General features: G+C 43.2%; 2 protein-coding genes across 10 annotated transcripts in view; one reads left to right on the top strand and one right to left on the bottom strand.

Annotated features, from left to right (window-relative positions):
- Positions 1 to 2,476, top strand: part of LOC140408380 (E3 ubiquitin-protein ligase RNF170-like) — a 57,813-nt gene extending 55,337 nt beyond the window's left edge. For 7 of the 8 annotated variants that reach the window (XM_072495495.1, XM_072495501.1, XM_072495499.1 and 4 more), the window contains one exon: positions 630 to 2,476. In XM_072495495.1, coding sequence (XP_072351596.1) covers positions 630 to 899 — 270 coding nt within the window. In that variant the 3' untranslated portion in view covers positions 900 to 2,476. The remainder of the gene's footprint in view (positions 1 to 629) is intronic. The other variant, XM_072495502.1, reaches the window with a different exon arrangement.
- A 3,416-nt stretch (positions 2,477 to 5,892) lies between these two features.
- On the bottom strand, positions 5,893 to 12,675 carry LOC140408379 (transcription factor JunB-like). Of its 2 annotated transcripts, XM_072495493.1 has the most exons (3): positions 12,394 to 12,673; positions 11,635 to 11,688; positions 5,893 to 8,345 (listed from the first exon to the last, which is right to left on the bottom strand). In XM_072495493.1, the coding sequence occupies exons 1-3, from the start codon at positions 12,656 to 12,658 to the stop codon at positions 7,732 to 7,734; spliced, it is 933 nt and encodes a 310-aa protein (XP_072351594.1). In that variant the 5' UTR covers positions 12,659 to 12,673; the 3' UTR covers positions 5,893 to 7,731. The 2 variants fall into 2 exon arrangements, with proteins under 2 accessions (XP_072351594.1, XP_072351595.1); XM_072495494.1 differs by lacking the exon at positions 11,635 to 11,688 and having other exon boundaries at positions 12,394 to 12,675.
- Positions 12,676 to 16,303: the final 3,628 nt, after the last annotated feature.

The following is a 16,303-nucleotide window of genomic DNA, read 5'->3' as shown; positions in this document are numbered from 1 at the left end:
CAGTGTTGCCGCTTTGAACTCTGCCCCAGTGGGTAAGCACTAGTAACTGTATTACCTGATTAGTTAATGCTCCTGTGAGTGCCTCTGACTGGGAAAGATACATCACAATAATTCCCTGGAATGTTTTAAGGCCCCTTTCCCCATTGTCTCCTCGCTGATTGGGTATAATTTTTAAAGGCGGATCTGTATCCACAACCTATTTTTGCTGATCAGATAACTGTTTTAATGGCTAATCCATTTCACTTTTAAGATAGTTGATCAAAATTCCTAAGTACTTTAATTTCAGCAGCTCCAAGGCTGCCAAGTCAGAAAAGTATGCTTCAGCTCTAAAAGTTACATCCTTGGTAATCTGAGTCTAACTTTAAATCAGAAATATATAAATTAAATAAAAAGTATTCTAAGCCAAATAGTCAAAACAATAGTGTTATATTACACAGGCTAATTGGTTTGTTTAAACAGGTCAGTCAGTTCATTTCCATCATCTCGAAGTCATCAGAAAAATTGTGTACTTCTATATAGTCTTTTAAGTGAGCTCTTCATTTATCACACCTTTGTTCTTTATCTTGTGGAACTATCAGCCCCACATGGTATAGATAGGCATTTTTTAAGATGTCACATTTCTGCTACAGTTTATAGATCGTATGTTGGATCTACCCACACTACTGCGTCATGCCTTCACAGAACTCTTTTCGATCGGTGGCCTTTTCTGGATGTTTCGAATACGAATTTTCCTGTGTCTGGCTGGTGCCTTATTCTATTTGGCGTCACCACTGGACTTTATTCCTGAAGCTTTCTTTGGAATTCTGGGTTTTCTGGACGACCTATTTGTTATTTTTCTACTCCTCATCTATATTTCTATCATGTATCGAGAGGCGGTAACACAAAGACTGAACAGATGAATTAAAATTTCTAAAACAAGAGAAACCTGATTGCATTTAAGATAAGTGTATGTTTTCCTGGAAGGTATATTGTTCTCTGGTTGAGCAGGTTACAAGCTTTTGCAAACCATGAGCTCTCGCGTTCAAATTAAATAACTAATAAAAAATATGCAATTTTTAAATTTGCTATTACAGCATTTGTTTGCCAGCCTTGCAAGTCAGTAAAACGAGTGAGGAAATACTAAGAGTTGAAATTTGAATTACTAAATGGGGTAATTTGAGATATTCTATTTGGGGACAGTCAGATACAGGATTTTTTTAATGTACGTTTTGTTTGTAAACAATGATATAAATCATGAGGCTTGATTATGTGCTTTTGAGGTAGGTTTCCCCTATTAATTTGCACTTTGTATACAACCATAGAGGAAATGTCTAATGTATGTGTAGTTAGGAAGTTAAATATTAAAGGGACAGATCTTATTGTAAATAGAATGCAATGGTTTTTCTACCTGCATATTTTCTATGGCAAGAATTCTTTGATATTGGAAAGATTTTGAATTCTCAGCTTGTAACAAAATGTGAACAAATTGTTACTTTTTATTAAAATGTTCTGAATGCCTTGTTTGTAATGCCGCTTGATCGGCATCCCATTCACTACCCTAAGCAGCCATTCCTTCAACTACTTGCACAACATGACTAGACAATACATTGCAGCATGTTGCTAAGATTTTGTCATCCTCTACCACTTGCACGTGCTTGGGAATCCACTGCCTCCAAGTTGTATCACATTCTGACTTGGCAACGTATCTATCACTCTTCCATCGCTGCTGTAATTGGGCCAAACTGGAACTCTAGTACCTACACCAGAGACTGCAATAGTTCAACAGACCATAACTACTGGCCTGTGAATGCATAAGTTTAATAAATTAATTAATGATACTTCACTCTCCTTTCTATAGACATCACACAGATTTGCTGATGAACTTAGTCCTGAAGTTAAAATACGAAAGAGTAAGGATGAATTGATGATGAAACTGTATAGGAAATGAGTGTCCTAGTATATTGGAACACCTAAATATTTCAGTGCCGTGGATAGGCTCCAATCTCTGTGCTATTCCCCATCTAAGCTTGGATATGGTGAACAGTGACAAAGGAAACCCACAAAGCCCTGCTGGATCATGGAGGATATGTAATCCTCATGGCCTGTTTCAGTCAGCATCATTGAATACCATCGAACTTGTTGGATGATTTGTACTCGCTGTGTTGTAAGGAAGATGCAATGCAATGGTCTGCACAAATACCAAGTAAGAAGGAGGGAGTGTTCACACTCATTGCCAGCAATGACAGTTTGAAAGGGCTTGTTATCTGGGTATCCAGACGAGTGGAGGATTCAGCTCTCCTATGATGCATTCCATGATAAAACAGCCATTTACTCAATGCTAACTTGGCGCTGGATTAGTCAAAAAAATATTTTTATCACCCGCTGCTTGAACTGCTCATCTACTTATTACTTAAAATTGTAATTGTCATTTGCTCAACTACTCCCAACGGCAAAGCATTAAACACTAAGATGTTTGAATAAAAAAAGTATAAAAATGGCTCATGGTATAGCTCTGATTTCATGCTTGTGCAAAAGATCTTAGTTGAAATAATGATTTTTGAGAAGATTAACGTGCAGTTAATGCAAAGCATACATTCAAAATTAGGCAGAATAATGCAGGTGGAAGTAGACAGGTCTCCTCCCTTCCTATTGCTATCAAGTTAGAAGAGCCCAAAATGAAAGATCACATGATTTTATTTGTACTATAGTTGTTTGCTCCAAATTCAGTTCATGGTACACTTCGGAGTGACTTTCAGTGCTGATAACTTTAATAGTTATTTTCACTAAGAACAGTACTTCCTCCATAGAATTATTCTGCTTTCAAAGATTAAGAGAAATTAAAGGAGGAAGCTACCCTGACAATTATTCCTGTGTTCCAATGTAATTTTAGCAGAAGAGTGTAGAAATTAGGGGCTAACATGGCAAGAGAGCAGGAAATGTTGTTGTGGGAGATCACAGTGTAAATTGGAAGGCGCGAGATCAAAATCTGACACAGAAGTAAAACAATTGGTGACATTCTAGGGCAGAAAAGCATTTGACTGCTGTTCCAGACCTAAACCCATTTGCTGCTATTGTCTTTGCTTTCGGACTTTTACAAGCCCTTCGCTCCTTCCAAGCAACAAGCCAAACTTTTCAATTCCCTCTCAACAACCTTCCTGTTGACAATGCTGGCCATTGATTTCCCTTCCCACCCAGCACTGTTGCTTTGGACTCTGCCCTATCCACAGTCCTTCACAATGCCAGTTCATTTGTCAACAATGCCAACCTTATTATGGATGATTTTATTCATCTCCAGGCTTTAGTTGAAATTTGGCTCACAAATAGTGACATCTTGCCCATTACTTCAGCGAGGCTGTCACATTCCCTGCCTAAACAATCTTGGCGATGTGGACCTTATGGCTTATCCTCTCAGGTACTGAGCCTATTCTCACCCATCTCTCCTTTAAAATACTGAGACGTCTTACAACACCAGGTTAAAGTCCAACAGGTTTGTTTCAAATCACTAGCTTTCGGAGCGCAGCTCCTTCCCTCAGGTGATTCACCCGAGGAAGGAGCTGCTCTGCGAAAGCTAGTGATTCAAAACAAACCTGTTGGACTTTAACCTGGTGTTGTAAGACTTCTTACTGCCCACCCTACTCCAACGCCGTCATCTCCACATCATCTTTAAAATACTGAGACTAATGACCCCTCAAAATCTACTGTTTTCACAAGATATCCTGCCATTTTCCATGACCTTTACTGCCATGGAGCTGATTGTAGACAAGGCCATCTCTGACAATTTGTATTCCTCAAGAACCACATCCTTCCAACTGCTTCCTTATGTCTCTGCCTCTGGAAAAGTTCTTCTAAGTCAGTTTCTCCACTACCACCTGTCGCTTTAGAATTTCTTCCTTGACAGATCAACCTTCACAGCCAACAGCAAGCTTCTTTATCAGTGAGATTGAGAGCATACCGTCAGCTTCTCAACTCATCCACGAGACCTTTCTCCTGCTCCTGTAACTCCATTCCCCTAAACAGTTGACCACCCAACTTTCTCCCCTGGTCCCGATGCTAGCTGCTATCAAATGATTCCCTCTCAGGTGCTATGCTCACACCCACTTTCAAAGCACTGTCATCAACACCTCAAAAGTCTCACCATCAAGCTCTCTGTCCTTGCAGGCTACTACCATATCCCCAAGCTTCCCATCTAAAGTTTTTGAACGCCTCATATTAGCTTTCCAGCCTGACACAGCATTGTCTTGCCAGATCCTTAATGTGCTAAAGCTTTAAAGAATTGTGGAGTCAATCATTAATTAGCAGGAAGGTTCTGCAAAATAGTAGTGAACAGGGAAGCAAAGCTAAAAACAAAACCAAAAAGTCAGAAACAGAAGTAAAACTGCAGAGACAATGAATCATCATTAAAAAGCAGGAAGCAGATGACCGAGTCATTTCTCTTTAAAAGGCTAAAAATTGACCTATTAGCGGTCTTTAAAATTACAGCAGATCTTAATAGAGTTGACAGTGTTTCCATGTGTGGGGAAGAGCAAAGTCAGACCACCAGTGAAACAAACACACTACTGCTGGAGAATTCCATTTTTAACCATAGTAAGTTGAACATCATGTTGTCTTCCAGCACATGATACCTCTTAGCTACTTGGGTGGAAAACATGTTACCAGGCTAACGTGTGAGATCGAGGAGACTGGATCTGTATTCTCTAGTTAAGAATTGAAACTCACAAAATTCTTAATGGCGGAGAGTGTGTAGATACATGAAGTATGTATTCTCTGGCCAGGGGACAGTCTCCCAAGTAAGAGACAAACCATTTAGACCTGGATTGAGGTGGAATTTCTTCACCAGGGCAGCAAATATTTGGCATTCTCTACCCCAGTCTGTGGAAGCTCAGTCATTAGGTATGTTCAAGACAGAGATTGTGACATCATGGGGAAAACTATGATCAAGTTGCATGATCAAGGGACCTTAGAATTTACAGTGAAGGAGCCATTTGGCCCATCAAGTCTGCACCGGCCCTTGGAAAGAGCACCGTACCCAAGCCCACACCTCCACCCAATTCCTGTAACGCAGCAACCTCACCTCACCTTTTGGACACGATGGCCAATCCACCTAACCTGCACATCTTTGGACTGTGGGAGGAAACCCACGCAGACGCGGGGAGAACGTGCAGACTCCTCACAGACAGTGACCCAAGCCAGGAATCAAACCTGGGACCCTGAAACTGTGAAGCAACTGTGCTAACCACTATGCTACCATGCGACCTACTCCTGTTCCCAATTTCCTACCTACGGTAAACTCTTAGAACAGAATTCAACAGGCAGTGAACCAACCCAAAATCGAATGACACTCAAATTCTAATTTACACAGGCCCAAAATAAATATCTGGTGTAATCTTATATCTCTGCAAATTCAAAGGGCGTTAAACAAAAATACAATCAAAACAGGGATGGTAATCATTGAACTCTTAATTGGATACTTCCTGGCTAAAGCAGTTTATAAAAATGAATTTTGAACAATTGCAGCAAAAGTAATTGAAAGAGCTTCCACTCGAACACCATTTTACAAATATTTCAGTTTTCAAGCAGCTAATAGAATCATTGAGAACCTTGGTTTAGATCTATTAAGTGCAATGCCCCAAATGCTGCAGACATCCACAAGGGAAATTTTAATGGGCTTAAAACGATGGGTATCACAGTATCTAGGCCAGTTGGCTGAATGCTCTTCCATCCATGGGATTGGGGAAAACACTGAACTTCATGATTAAATATTTATCCAATGCATGTTAATTATTGAAATCCTTTAAAATAGCTACATTGAAGACTAAACTGGCAATCACTCCCCCATTTCAGAGCAAAGAACAGGATAAATATATCAATGACAATTTCATTAACTAGTTAGTATAAAAAAGATAATACTTGTAAAAGTGTGCCAGTTTCTTTAATAAGATTAGTTTCCTTACCACAGAACAGAAGGAACTACTTGTTTTTTTAAACATACAAAACCCATAAATGATGCACGCATTTTTCCATCACTTAATCATTAGTACACATTGCAATGTGCAAACTGTAGCCTTTAGCAATACTGGATTTCCTAGTTTTATTTGCCCCCCCCCCCCCAACGCAATTCCTGGGAGGCTGATCCAGTTTGGTCATGTGACCTGTCATAGCCTATCTTCAAACTTGCTATTCATTTGTTCTTCTGTATGAAACTTAGATTATTTAAATACAGGAGAACCATCTTCCTAAAATAGTGAACATTACTTTAAATGGTGGAGGTTTATAACAATTTCACTCTTAAAACAAGAGCAAGTCAACTTGCAACAGGAACTCCATGGCTGCGGTCTGTGAATTGGCCAGAAAACTTAGCAGTCTTTTTTAAGTTAGTAAACAATACCACTGAACAAAAAGCACCAGCAACTTAATTCATTTGAAAGATAAGAAGCTGTGCAGGTCTAAGAACACAAGGATACAGGTGTAAGAAAGAGCACACACACACAACCTCTATTTCTATAGCACATTCCTTGATTTCAAGATGGCTCAAGCACATTAAAGCCAATTAAGTGCTTTAGAATTGTAGGAACTGTGGTAATGTTGGAGCTGCAACAGCCAATTTGTGCACACCAAGATCCCAAAATAAAACAGCAATGAAATAAATGACCAGATCATTTGTTTTAGGTGTTAGTTGAGACATGAAACACCTCCACCCTTCTTCAAACAGTCAAACTTGATATTGGGGTCCTGGTTTAAGTACAGCACTCCCATTAGTACTTCCCCAGGCAGCCCACATCTTGTGCTGAAGCCTGTGAAGTGGAGCTTGAAATTGAATCTAAGGCAAACTGAACACCTAAAGAAGTACATGTACGACACAAGGACATAGTTGAATTATCTAAATTTACAAGCAACTCAACAGCCTTATCCCATCCAGGCAGCACGTCCGCTTGGATGTTTTAACACTGGTGTGAACCACATTCCTGATGCACTTAGTAATTGTAAATGCACAAAACCAAAAATAATATATTATCCAAAACAACTGCACATAATATTCACAATTAACTCCAGACCATGGCCGTGTTCAAATGTGACAATTAGGAGTTGACAATCATTCTGTATGCAATTTCAGTCTCAAAGATTGTACCATTAATTACTTTACACACAAACATTTGTTCCAGTGTATTTAATAGGATCTGAATTTAGTAGGACCGTCGCAATCTTTCACAAAAAAAAAATGCAGTACAAAGCTATTCTAAAAATCTAAATTAAAAAACCTTAATCTTACACTTTCTACTTCTACCTACACTTGAGGCTATCCTTGGGTGGGAAAAAAATCCATTACTGTCAACAGAGAAATCATAAATCATTCTTTTTGCACAAATTTTCAGTTCCACTCTGAATAATAAACAGCAGGCACCTTTCCCTCAAGGTAAGTGAAGTAAGTCTGTTTTGCCAAGGAGATTTCCCTCATTTATTTTGCTGCAAAGAAAATTTCAAAGTGTATTTAAATAAGATAGTTTCCAAGGACAGGTAAAATATTATCAAATATTTACAAGACAGCTGAAACTAGATCAGGCATGAACAGGATGTACTCTGGACTCTGCAAGTAGTCCCTTTATTCTTCCAAGATGAATTTGCTCCACCCAGTCTTTCATGTTTCCTGATCATGTTTAGCAGCTTAGAGGATTAAAAAAAAAGTGAGCCAAGATAAGCATCCAAACTAGCACTTTTCAACAGAATTCAATTTCAACCAAGCCATATTGAAGATTATTAAAAGCTGCCATTTTCCTCTGGTTTTAGAAGGCTAGAGGAACCAAGCACCACTTGACATCCATTGTTGACATGATTCATTACTTTGTGTTTGAGGTGCACCACTTGCTCACGCAGGACACTGGCCGTTGAGGTCAATTCAAAGTTTTCTGACTTTAGAGTCTTTACTTTGTCTTCCAGTCTAGCAATCCGTTCCAGCTTCCTCCTCCGACAATTGGATGCTGCAATGCGATTTCTCAGTCTCTTCCTTTCAGCTTTGATCAGCGGTCCTCCTTGGCCTATTGGGGAAAGTGGTGGAGATTCACTCAGCGGACCTACTTCAGGTACCGTCTGGGGCTCCTCGTGATATTTTGGACACACAAGTTGAGCCAAGGTTGAGAAATGATGCTGTGCAGGTGCTGTGCCCACATAGGGAACATGCCCAGTAGAGTAATTTTCAGAGCCGGTGTTGGGCAAGCTCGGATTGTAGTTGCTGAGGTTAGTATACACAGGGACATCTCCTTTAGTCTGGGTCAAATGCAGATTACCGTGATAGATGGAAGTGGAGGCATGGGCTGAGCACGGAGTTGCCGGCAGGACTAGATGCTGGTTCTGCTTGTGTAAATCCTGCATTGCTTTAAAAAGAAAAAATCAAAATCACTGAGATGTCGATATTGTGTAACAATGCACAGAAAGAGGCACCATGCTTCTGAAAGATGCCAGTTTGTGAAAGATCTCCCAAAATGTTTTCATTTTCAAGTATATATCAAATTCCCTTCTATTTTATGTCTTTGTTTCCTCTATTTTTATTTCCAGAGTATGTTATCCAGCATTCCAGATTAAACTTCATATTATCTCACAATTAAGGCATATATTTACAAACCAGAAAACCCCCTTCAACTTAAAATTGATGACAAAGCACACTCATGGGATTTTCACCAAGTCTTTAGACTTTAGCCTTTCTTCTAGGACCAAGATAGAACCCATTGCCTTCAAGTTTTTGAACAGTCGCTGTTTCAAGTACAGAATTGAAAATGGCTATGTCAATTTGTACTTTGCTTTGTTTCTCCCCCAACTCCAACCACCATTTTGAAAGATAATAATAATCTTTATTGCCACACGTAGGTTTACATTAACACTGCAATGAAGTTACTGCTAAAAGCCCTAGTCACCACATTCCGGCACCTGTTCAGGTACACAGAGGGAGAATTCAGAATGTCCGATTCACCTAACATGCACGCCTTTCGGGATTTTTGGGGAGAAATCTGGAGCACCTGGAGGAAACCCACGCAGACACGAGGAGAACGTGCAGACTCCGCACGGACAGTGACCCAAGTCGGGAATCGAACCTGGGACCCTGGCGCTGTGAAGCCACGGTGCTAACCACTGTGCTGTCCCGTAATGTGGTACTGTCACAGGGCAAATCTAAATATCACCAAAGTGGTCATTCAAGCCGAGATCCGATAATACTACATTACAAGTATACAATTTATGTTCAGTATTGCAGAGTCCTTTCAAACTAAGTTGAACATCATCGAATCGGTTACATTTTCTTTGGCTATCATAATCATTTCGCACCAATTGCACAAATGTAGGGTTGGATATTTCTCTGCCGAAAAAACTGTTACTTCAATTGGCGATTTCCACCTCCCTTGATCTCTCCTTCACTCTTATAATTGGACATTGTTTGCTTTCATTGGAAACAAGCTTTACTCAGTATTTAATATACCATTGTCTTAATTATCTGGGGAAATTCCCATCAAATCTCTGGGGGAATTCCCATCAATTCTCTGGGGAAATTCCCATTAATTCTCTGGGGAACAGACTAGCCTTTCAGCACCTTACACCTACTCTGCCTCATGGTTGATCTTACTGAATTTGTTCTTGAATGGAAACATCCACCACATAACATTGGGTTAAACCTCCAGTCACCAAAACAGAGATGCTGACCGTTAGTTAGAACCTTTGTCATCCATGAGACACCCTCCTCACAATGCCCAAGTATCTGCACTTTTCCCGCACTGCATTTTCAGATGCATTGCCCATATTGTAGCAATAACCACAGTATTTTCACATTTTCTTTCACAAATCAACTGACTGGTTGATTTTTTTCTTGCCTCCGATCAACTATGCTTTATTTTTATGTTCAATAACTCTTTCCAAATACATGAATCTTTCAAAACCATCTCCTTCTCCCCTCCCACATTTTCTTTAGCACATTGTGACCCTGGCAATTTGTAAGGAACTAAACAAAGTGAGAAAGCCAAAACAATATAGTAATTAAAACAATTATGCTAGATCAATGTCTTAAACTCAGTAGCCTTCCCAATGTGGATCTAATCAATCAACAGTTTAAAAAGTTAAATGAAGGCCAAAACTTATAATGCAGGATACTGTAAATATTTGGAAAGCATCATGCATTGGGGGGGCTATGAGCTAAATCACAAAGCAACGGCCCGATGATACCATGCTTACATCTTAAAAGTCTAGAAGTTATAAAGGTGACCTGGGTAGGCAGAAGTCCATCAGTCTGGCAATGTACCACCTGAGGTGTTCTCTGCACAGATTTTGAGAGAGAAATTATATAGTGGAAGATCATATATATTGCATGTCTTTCACTTGTCTATACGATGATGCTTTTCAAACCTATGACTGGCTCTGGACTACCTCCAGGGACATCCAGTTGGAGGTGTGATTAGGTGAACAAGATTATAAGGGGCATGGACAGGGTGGATAGGAAGCAGCTGTTCCCCTTAGTTGAAGGGACAGTTACAAGGGGAGGGACAGAAGTTTATGAGGGGATTTGAGGAAAAACCTATTTACCCAGAGGGTGGTGCCTGTCTGGAATGCACGGCCTGGGAGGGTGGTAGAGGTAGGCTGCCTCGCAACCTTTAAAAAGTACCTGGATGAGCACTTGGCACATCATAACATTCAAGGCTGTGGGCCAAGTGCTGGCAAATGGGATTAGGTAGGCAGGTCAGGTGTCTTTCATGCACTGGTGCAGACCTGATGGGTCGAAGGGCCTTTTCAACGCTATTATTCTGATTATCTAACCTTAAACGGTGCGCCGTTAAAGCCAAATGCAACAACTATGTTTTCTCGGCAACTACCATGCTTTAGTACAGCACAATAGTGCAAACACTTTAAAAATAACACTTCCAACTTTGCTGCATTGATTATTTGATTGGCAATTATGGATCTGCAATAATCAAATGTACAACCAACTAAAAGCAAGTCATATTTATTTTTTTTAAATGCTGGTGAAGGGCAGCACGGTGGCGCAGTGGGTTAGCACTGCGGCCTCACAGCACCGAGATCTCAGGTTCGATCCCAGATATGGGTCACTGTCCGTGTGGAGTTTGCGCATTCTCCCAGTGTTTGCGTGGGTTTCACCCCCACAACCCAAAAGATGTACAGGATAGGTGGATTGCCCATGCTAAATTGCCCCTTAATTGGAAAAAAACCCGAATTGGGTACTCTAAAAAAATTTTTTTTAATGCCATTCCAATCTTCATTCATGTTAGGTTGTTCAATTAGATAACTGCACATTATATTTTATACAACCGCAGCGTAACCTCCATCACTTTGTATTCCAGGCAGTGTGATAAAGACCAACATTCCAGTGTTTCTTTTTGTTTTCTTTCTTGTACGTGTCCACTATACTTTTTTCAGCAATTTTTGTACATGTCCCTCTGTACCACCAGAGTTACTAGTTCTTAGCCATTTAGAAATCTGATCCATCTTTCTTGTCCAAAATGTAGTGGCCTCAAATTTCCCCTCACTCCACCCACCAGCTTCTTAACGCCATCATGTTAATTTTCAACTGTTTCCCATCTACATTTGGCCGCATTACCCACACAATTCCCCGATAAAAAAGGTATGGCATAACGTGCACCCAACTGCAATCTTTCTATAAACACTTACTATAGGGGTGAGTGTTTTCAATCTGGTCTCTACTCGCCAACAAGAATCCTCGACCTGCAAATTGTAATGCAAAGATTTGTTTTTAAGAATCTAAGATGATGCCTTTCAGTTATTTAAATTTCCAGGTTAACAATGCTGTAAACACACACTAGAAAAGAGTCAGTTACAAAAATAGTCTACAATTGTAAAACTCTTAAGACTCAACATTTATTCAGACTGCCATAAATCTAGTGAAATACTCCCAAGTGCTCGACGAAGGACTGAGACAGATGATGTGGAATGGGCAACAAGCCAACTGTTGAGAGGTGGTGAGTCAAAGCAGAATTAAAGGGCTTGGGGTTTAAGGAAGTGTCGGAAAGATATTCAGAGAGGGTTTAAGTGGAGTGAAAGTGCCTGCCTCAAATGCCCTGTAACCTCGGCCCACTACCACGAAGCCCGAGAGTGGGGCAGACGCGCAACGTCCATGTGCGGCTGGCTGGAAGAAGTCTGATAAAAGACTCCCAAACAGGCCATTTCCTTAAAACACAGACAGGGCGCCAGTCTGCCGGCGTTCATGTAGGAGCGGGCGTATTAATAAAGAGAGTGAAGTTAGCGCTGACCGGGGGGGGGGGGGGGGGAGTCCCCCGCTCTGGGGGCTGCCCCAAACCCCGTCGAAGGCCCAGACACTCGGCCCCCAGGCCGGCCCGATCCTCCAGGCCTCCCAGCCCGGTCCGATCCTCCAGCACCCGCCCCGGATCCCCCGCTCGGAGGCAGCCTCACCTTTCACAAAGGGATGGCCGTGGGCCTCCAGCTCCCGCCTAGCGCCGGGCCCGTCCGCTGGGCCCACCAGCTTGTCCAGCTCGGGGGAGCCCCGCTGCAACGCGTGCTGGGAGCCGCCTCGCGGGCTGTCCGCCGCCGCCTGCTGCCGCTCGGCCGCGCTCTTCTTCTCCATCATCATCATCATCATGGTCGCCGTGGTGGTCGAAGCCGTGTGAAGGTGGCCGCCGACACTCACTGCCTGATCCTGGTAGAAAGGCGTTCCCATCCGGATCGCTCCCGGGGGGGGGGGAGGGGGGGCAGGCGTCTGGACCCTAGCAGCGACCGCTCACCAAGCCAACGAGAACGTGGCGCCAGCCCGGCCGGTGACGCACATAGCCGCGCGCGCGTGCATGACGCACGTTCTATTAATAGCATTGACGTCATCGCGCGCTCAGAAGTGCGTCACCGCGTGGGCCGCCGCCGACCTGGCCCCACCCACGTCCCTACTGGGGGCTGGCCGGCGGTTGGGGCCACTGGCCTTGCCTGTTCGGGACGGCAGTCGCGTCGATACAGACCGGAAGGACCGCCGTCATTTGGAGGCTGAGGGAAAAGATATTCGGGGCGCATAGATTTAAAATCGGTTGATGGCAGGATTCGAGGGCAAATAGGGCATGTTTTCCACCCTGATGCCCGACTCATCTAAAAGGTGTCTGCCTGGGTGGGCACCTCCAGTACTCTAACCTTGCAGGGCCACAGACCAAACGCCAGAAATGTGGGATTAGGCTGGGTGGCTCAGAGATACATAGAACATACAGTGCAGAAGGAGGCCATTCAGCCCATTAAGTATGCACCGACCCCCTCAAGCCCTCCCTTCCACCCTATCCCCATAACCGCACCAGCACAGACTCGATGGGCCAAGTGGCCCTCCTTTTGTGCTGCATACTTTCTATGATTCAAAGAACAAAGAAATGTACAGCACAGGAACAGGCCCTTCGGCCCTCCAAGCCCGTGCCGACCATGCTGCCCGACTAAACTACAATCTTCTACACTTCCTCGGTCCGTATCCCTCTATTCCCATCCTATTCATGTATTTGTCAAGATGCCCCTTATATGTCACTATCGTCCCTGCTTCCACCACCTCCTCTGGTAGCGAGTTCCAGGCACCCACTACCCGCTGCGTAAAAAACTTGCCTCGTACATCTACTCTAAACCTTTCCCCTCGCACCTTAAACCTATGCCCCCTAGTAATTGACCCCTCTACCCTGGGGAAAAGCCTCTGACTATCCATTCTGTCTATGCCCCTCATAATTTTGTAGACCTCTATCAGGTCGCCCCTCAACCTCCTTTGTTCCAGTGAGAACAAACCGATTTTATTCAACCGCTCCTCATAGCTAATTCCCTCCATACCAGGCAACATTCTGGTAAATCTCTTCTGCACCCTCTCTAAAGCCTCCACATCCTTCTGGTAGTGTGGCGACCAGAATTGAACACTATACTCCAAGTGTGGCCTAACTAAGGTTCTATACAGCTGCAACATGACTTGCCAATTCTTATACTCAATGCCCCGGCCAATGAAGGCAAGCATGCCGTATGCCTTCTTGACTACCTTCTCCACCCGTGTTGCCCCTTTCGGTGACCTGTGGACCTGTACTCCTAGATCTCTTTGACTTTCAATACTCTTGAGGGTTCTACAATTCACTGTATATTCCCTACCTGCATTAGACCTTCCAAAATGCATTACCTCACATTTGTCCAGATTAAACTCCATCTGCCATCTCTCCGCCCAAGTCTCCAAACAATCTAAATCCTGCTGTATCCTCTGACAGTCCTCATCGCTATCTGCAATTCCACCAACCTTTGTGTCGTCTGCAAACTTACTAATCAGACCAGTTACATTTTCCTCCAAATCATTTATATATACTACAAACAACAACGGTCCCAGCACTGATCCCTGTGGAACACCACTGGTCACAGCCCTCCAATTAGAAAAGCATCCTTCCATTGCTACTCTCTGCCTTCTATGACCTAGCCAGTTCTGTATCCACCTTGCCAGCTCACCCCTGATCCCGTGTGACTTCACCTTTTGTACTAGTCTACCATGAGGGACCTTGTCAAAGGCCTTACTGAAGTCCATATAGACAACATCCACTGCCCTACCTGCATCAATCATCTTAGTGACCTCCTCAAAAAACTCTTGTCAAGTTAGTGAGACACGACCTCCCCTTCACAAAACCATGCTGCCTCTCACTAATACGTCCATTTGCTTCCAAATGGGAGTAGATCCTGTCTCGAAGAATTCTCTCCAGTAATTTCCCTACCACTGAAGTAAGGCTCACCGGCCTGTAGTTCCCTGGATTATCCTTGCTACCCTTCTTAAACAGAGGAACAACATTGGCTATTCTCCAGTCGTCCGGGACATCCCCTGAAGACAGTGAGGATCCAAAGATTTCTGTCAAGGCCTCAGCAATTTCCTCTCCTGCCTCCTTCAGTATTCTGGGGTAGATCCCATCAGGCCTTGGGGACTTATCTACCTTAATATTTTTTAAGACACCCAACACCTCGTCTTTTTGGATCTCAATGTGACCCAGGCTATCTACACACCCTTCTCCAGACTCAACATCTACCAATTTCTTCTCTTTGGTGAATACTGATGCAAAGTATTCATTTAGTACCTCGCCCATTTCCTCTGGCTCCACACATAGATTCCCTTGCCTATCCTTCAGTGGGCCAACCCTTTCCCTGGCTACCCTCTTGCTTTTTATGTACGTGTAAAAAGCCTTGGGATTTTCCTTAAAACTATTTGCCACTAACCTCGTGACCCCCTTCTAGCCCTCCTGACTCCTTGCTTAAGTTCCTTCCTACTTTCCTTATATTCCACGCAGGCTTCGTCTGTTCCCAGCCTTTTAGCCCTGACAAATGCCTCCTTTTTCTTTTTGACGAGGCCTACAATATCTCTCGTTGTCCAAGGTTCCCGAAAATTACCGTATTTATCCTTCTTCCTCACAGGAACATGCCGGTCCTGAATTCCTTTCAACTGACACTTGAAAGCCTCCCACATGTCAGATGTTGATTTGCCCTCAAACATCCGCCCCCAATCTATGTTCAGTTCCCGCCTAATATTGTTATAATTAGCCTTCCCCCAATTTAGCATATGCATCCTAGGACCACTCTTATCCTTGTCCACCAGTACTTTAAAACTTACTGAATTGTGGTCACTGTTACCGAAATGCTCCCCTACTGAAACATCTACCACCTGGCCGGGCTCATTCCCCAATACCAGGTCCAGTACCGCCCCTTCCCTAGTTGGACTGTCTACATATTGTTTTAAGAAGCCCTCCTGGATGCTCCTTACAAACTCCACCCCGTCTAAGCCCCTGGCACTAAGTGAGTCCCAATCAATATTGGGGAAGTTGAAGTCTCCCATCACAACCCTGTTGTTTTTACTCTTTTCCAAAATCTGTCTACCTATCTGCTCCTCGATCTCCCACTGGCTGTTGGGAGGCCTGTAGTAAACCCCCAACATTGTGACTGCACCCTTCTTATTCCTGATCTCTACCCATATAGCCTCACTGCCCTCTGAGGTGTCCTCCCGCAGTACAGCTGTGATATTCTCCCTAACCAGTAGCGCAACTCCGCCTCCCCTTTTACATCCCCCTCTATCCCACCTGAAACATCTAAATCCTGGAACGTTTAGCTGCCAATCCTGCCCTTCCCTCAACCAGGTCTCTGTAATGGAAACATCATAGTTCCAAGTACTAATCCAAGCTCTAAGTTCATCTGCCTTACCCGTAATACTTCTTGCATTAAAACATGCACTTCAGGCCACCAGACCCGCTGTGTTCAGCAACTTCTCCCTGTCTGCTCTGCCTCAGAGCCCCACTGTCCCTATTCCCTAGTTCTCCCTCAATGCTCTCACCTTCTGACCTATTGC

This window comes from Scyliorhinus torazame, chromosome 3 (assembly GCF_047496885.1).
Source record: "Scyliorhinus torazame isolate Kashiwa2021f chromosome 3, sScyTor2.1, whole genome shotgun sequence".
Taxonomy (NCBI): Eukaryota; Metazoa; Chordata; class Chondrichthyes; order Carcharhiniformes; family Scyliorhinidae; genus Scyliorhinus; species Scyliorhinus torazame.
Note: the sequence above shows the minus strand (reverse complement) of the source record. Positions and strands in the feature narration are given on the sequence as shown.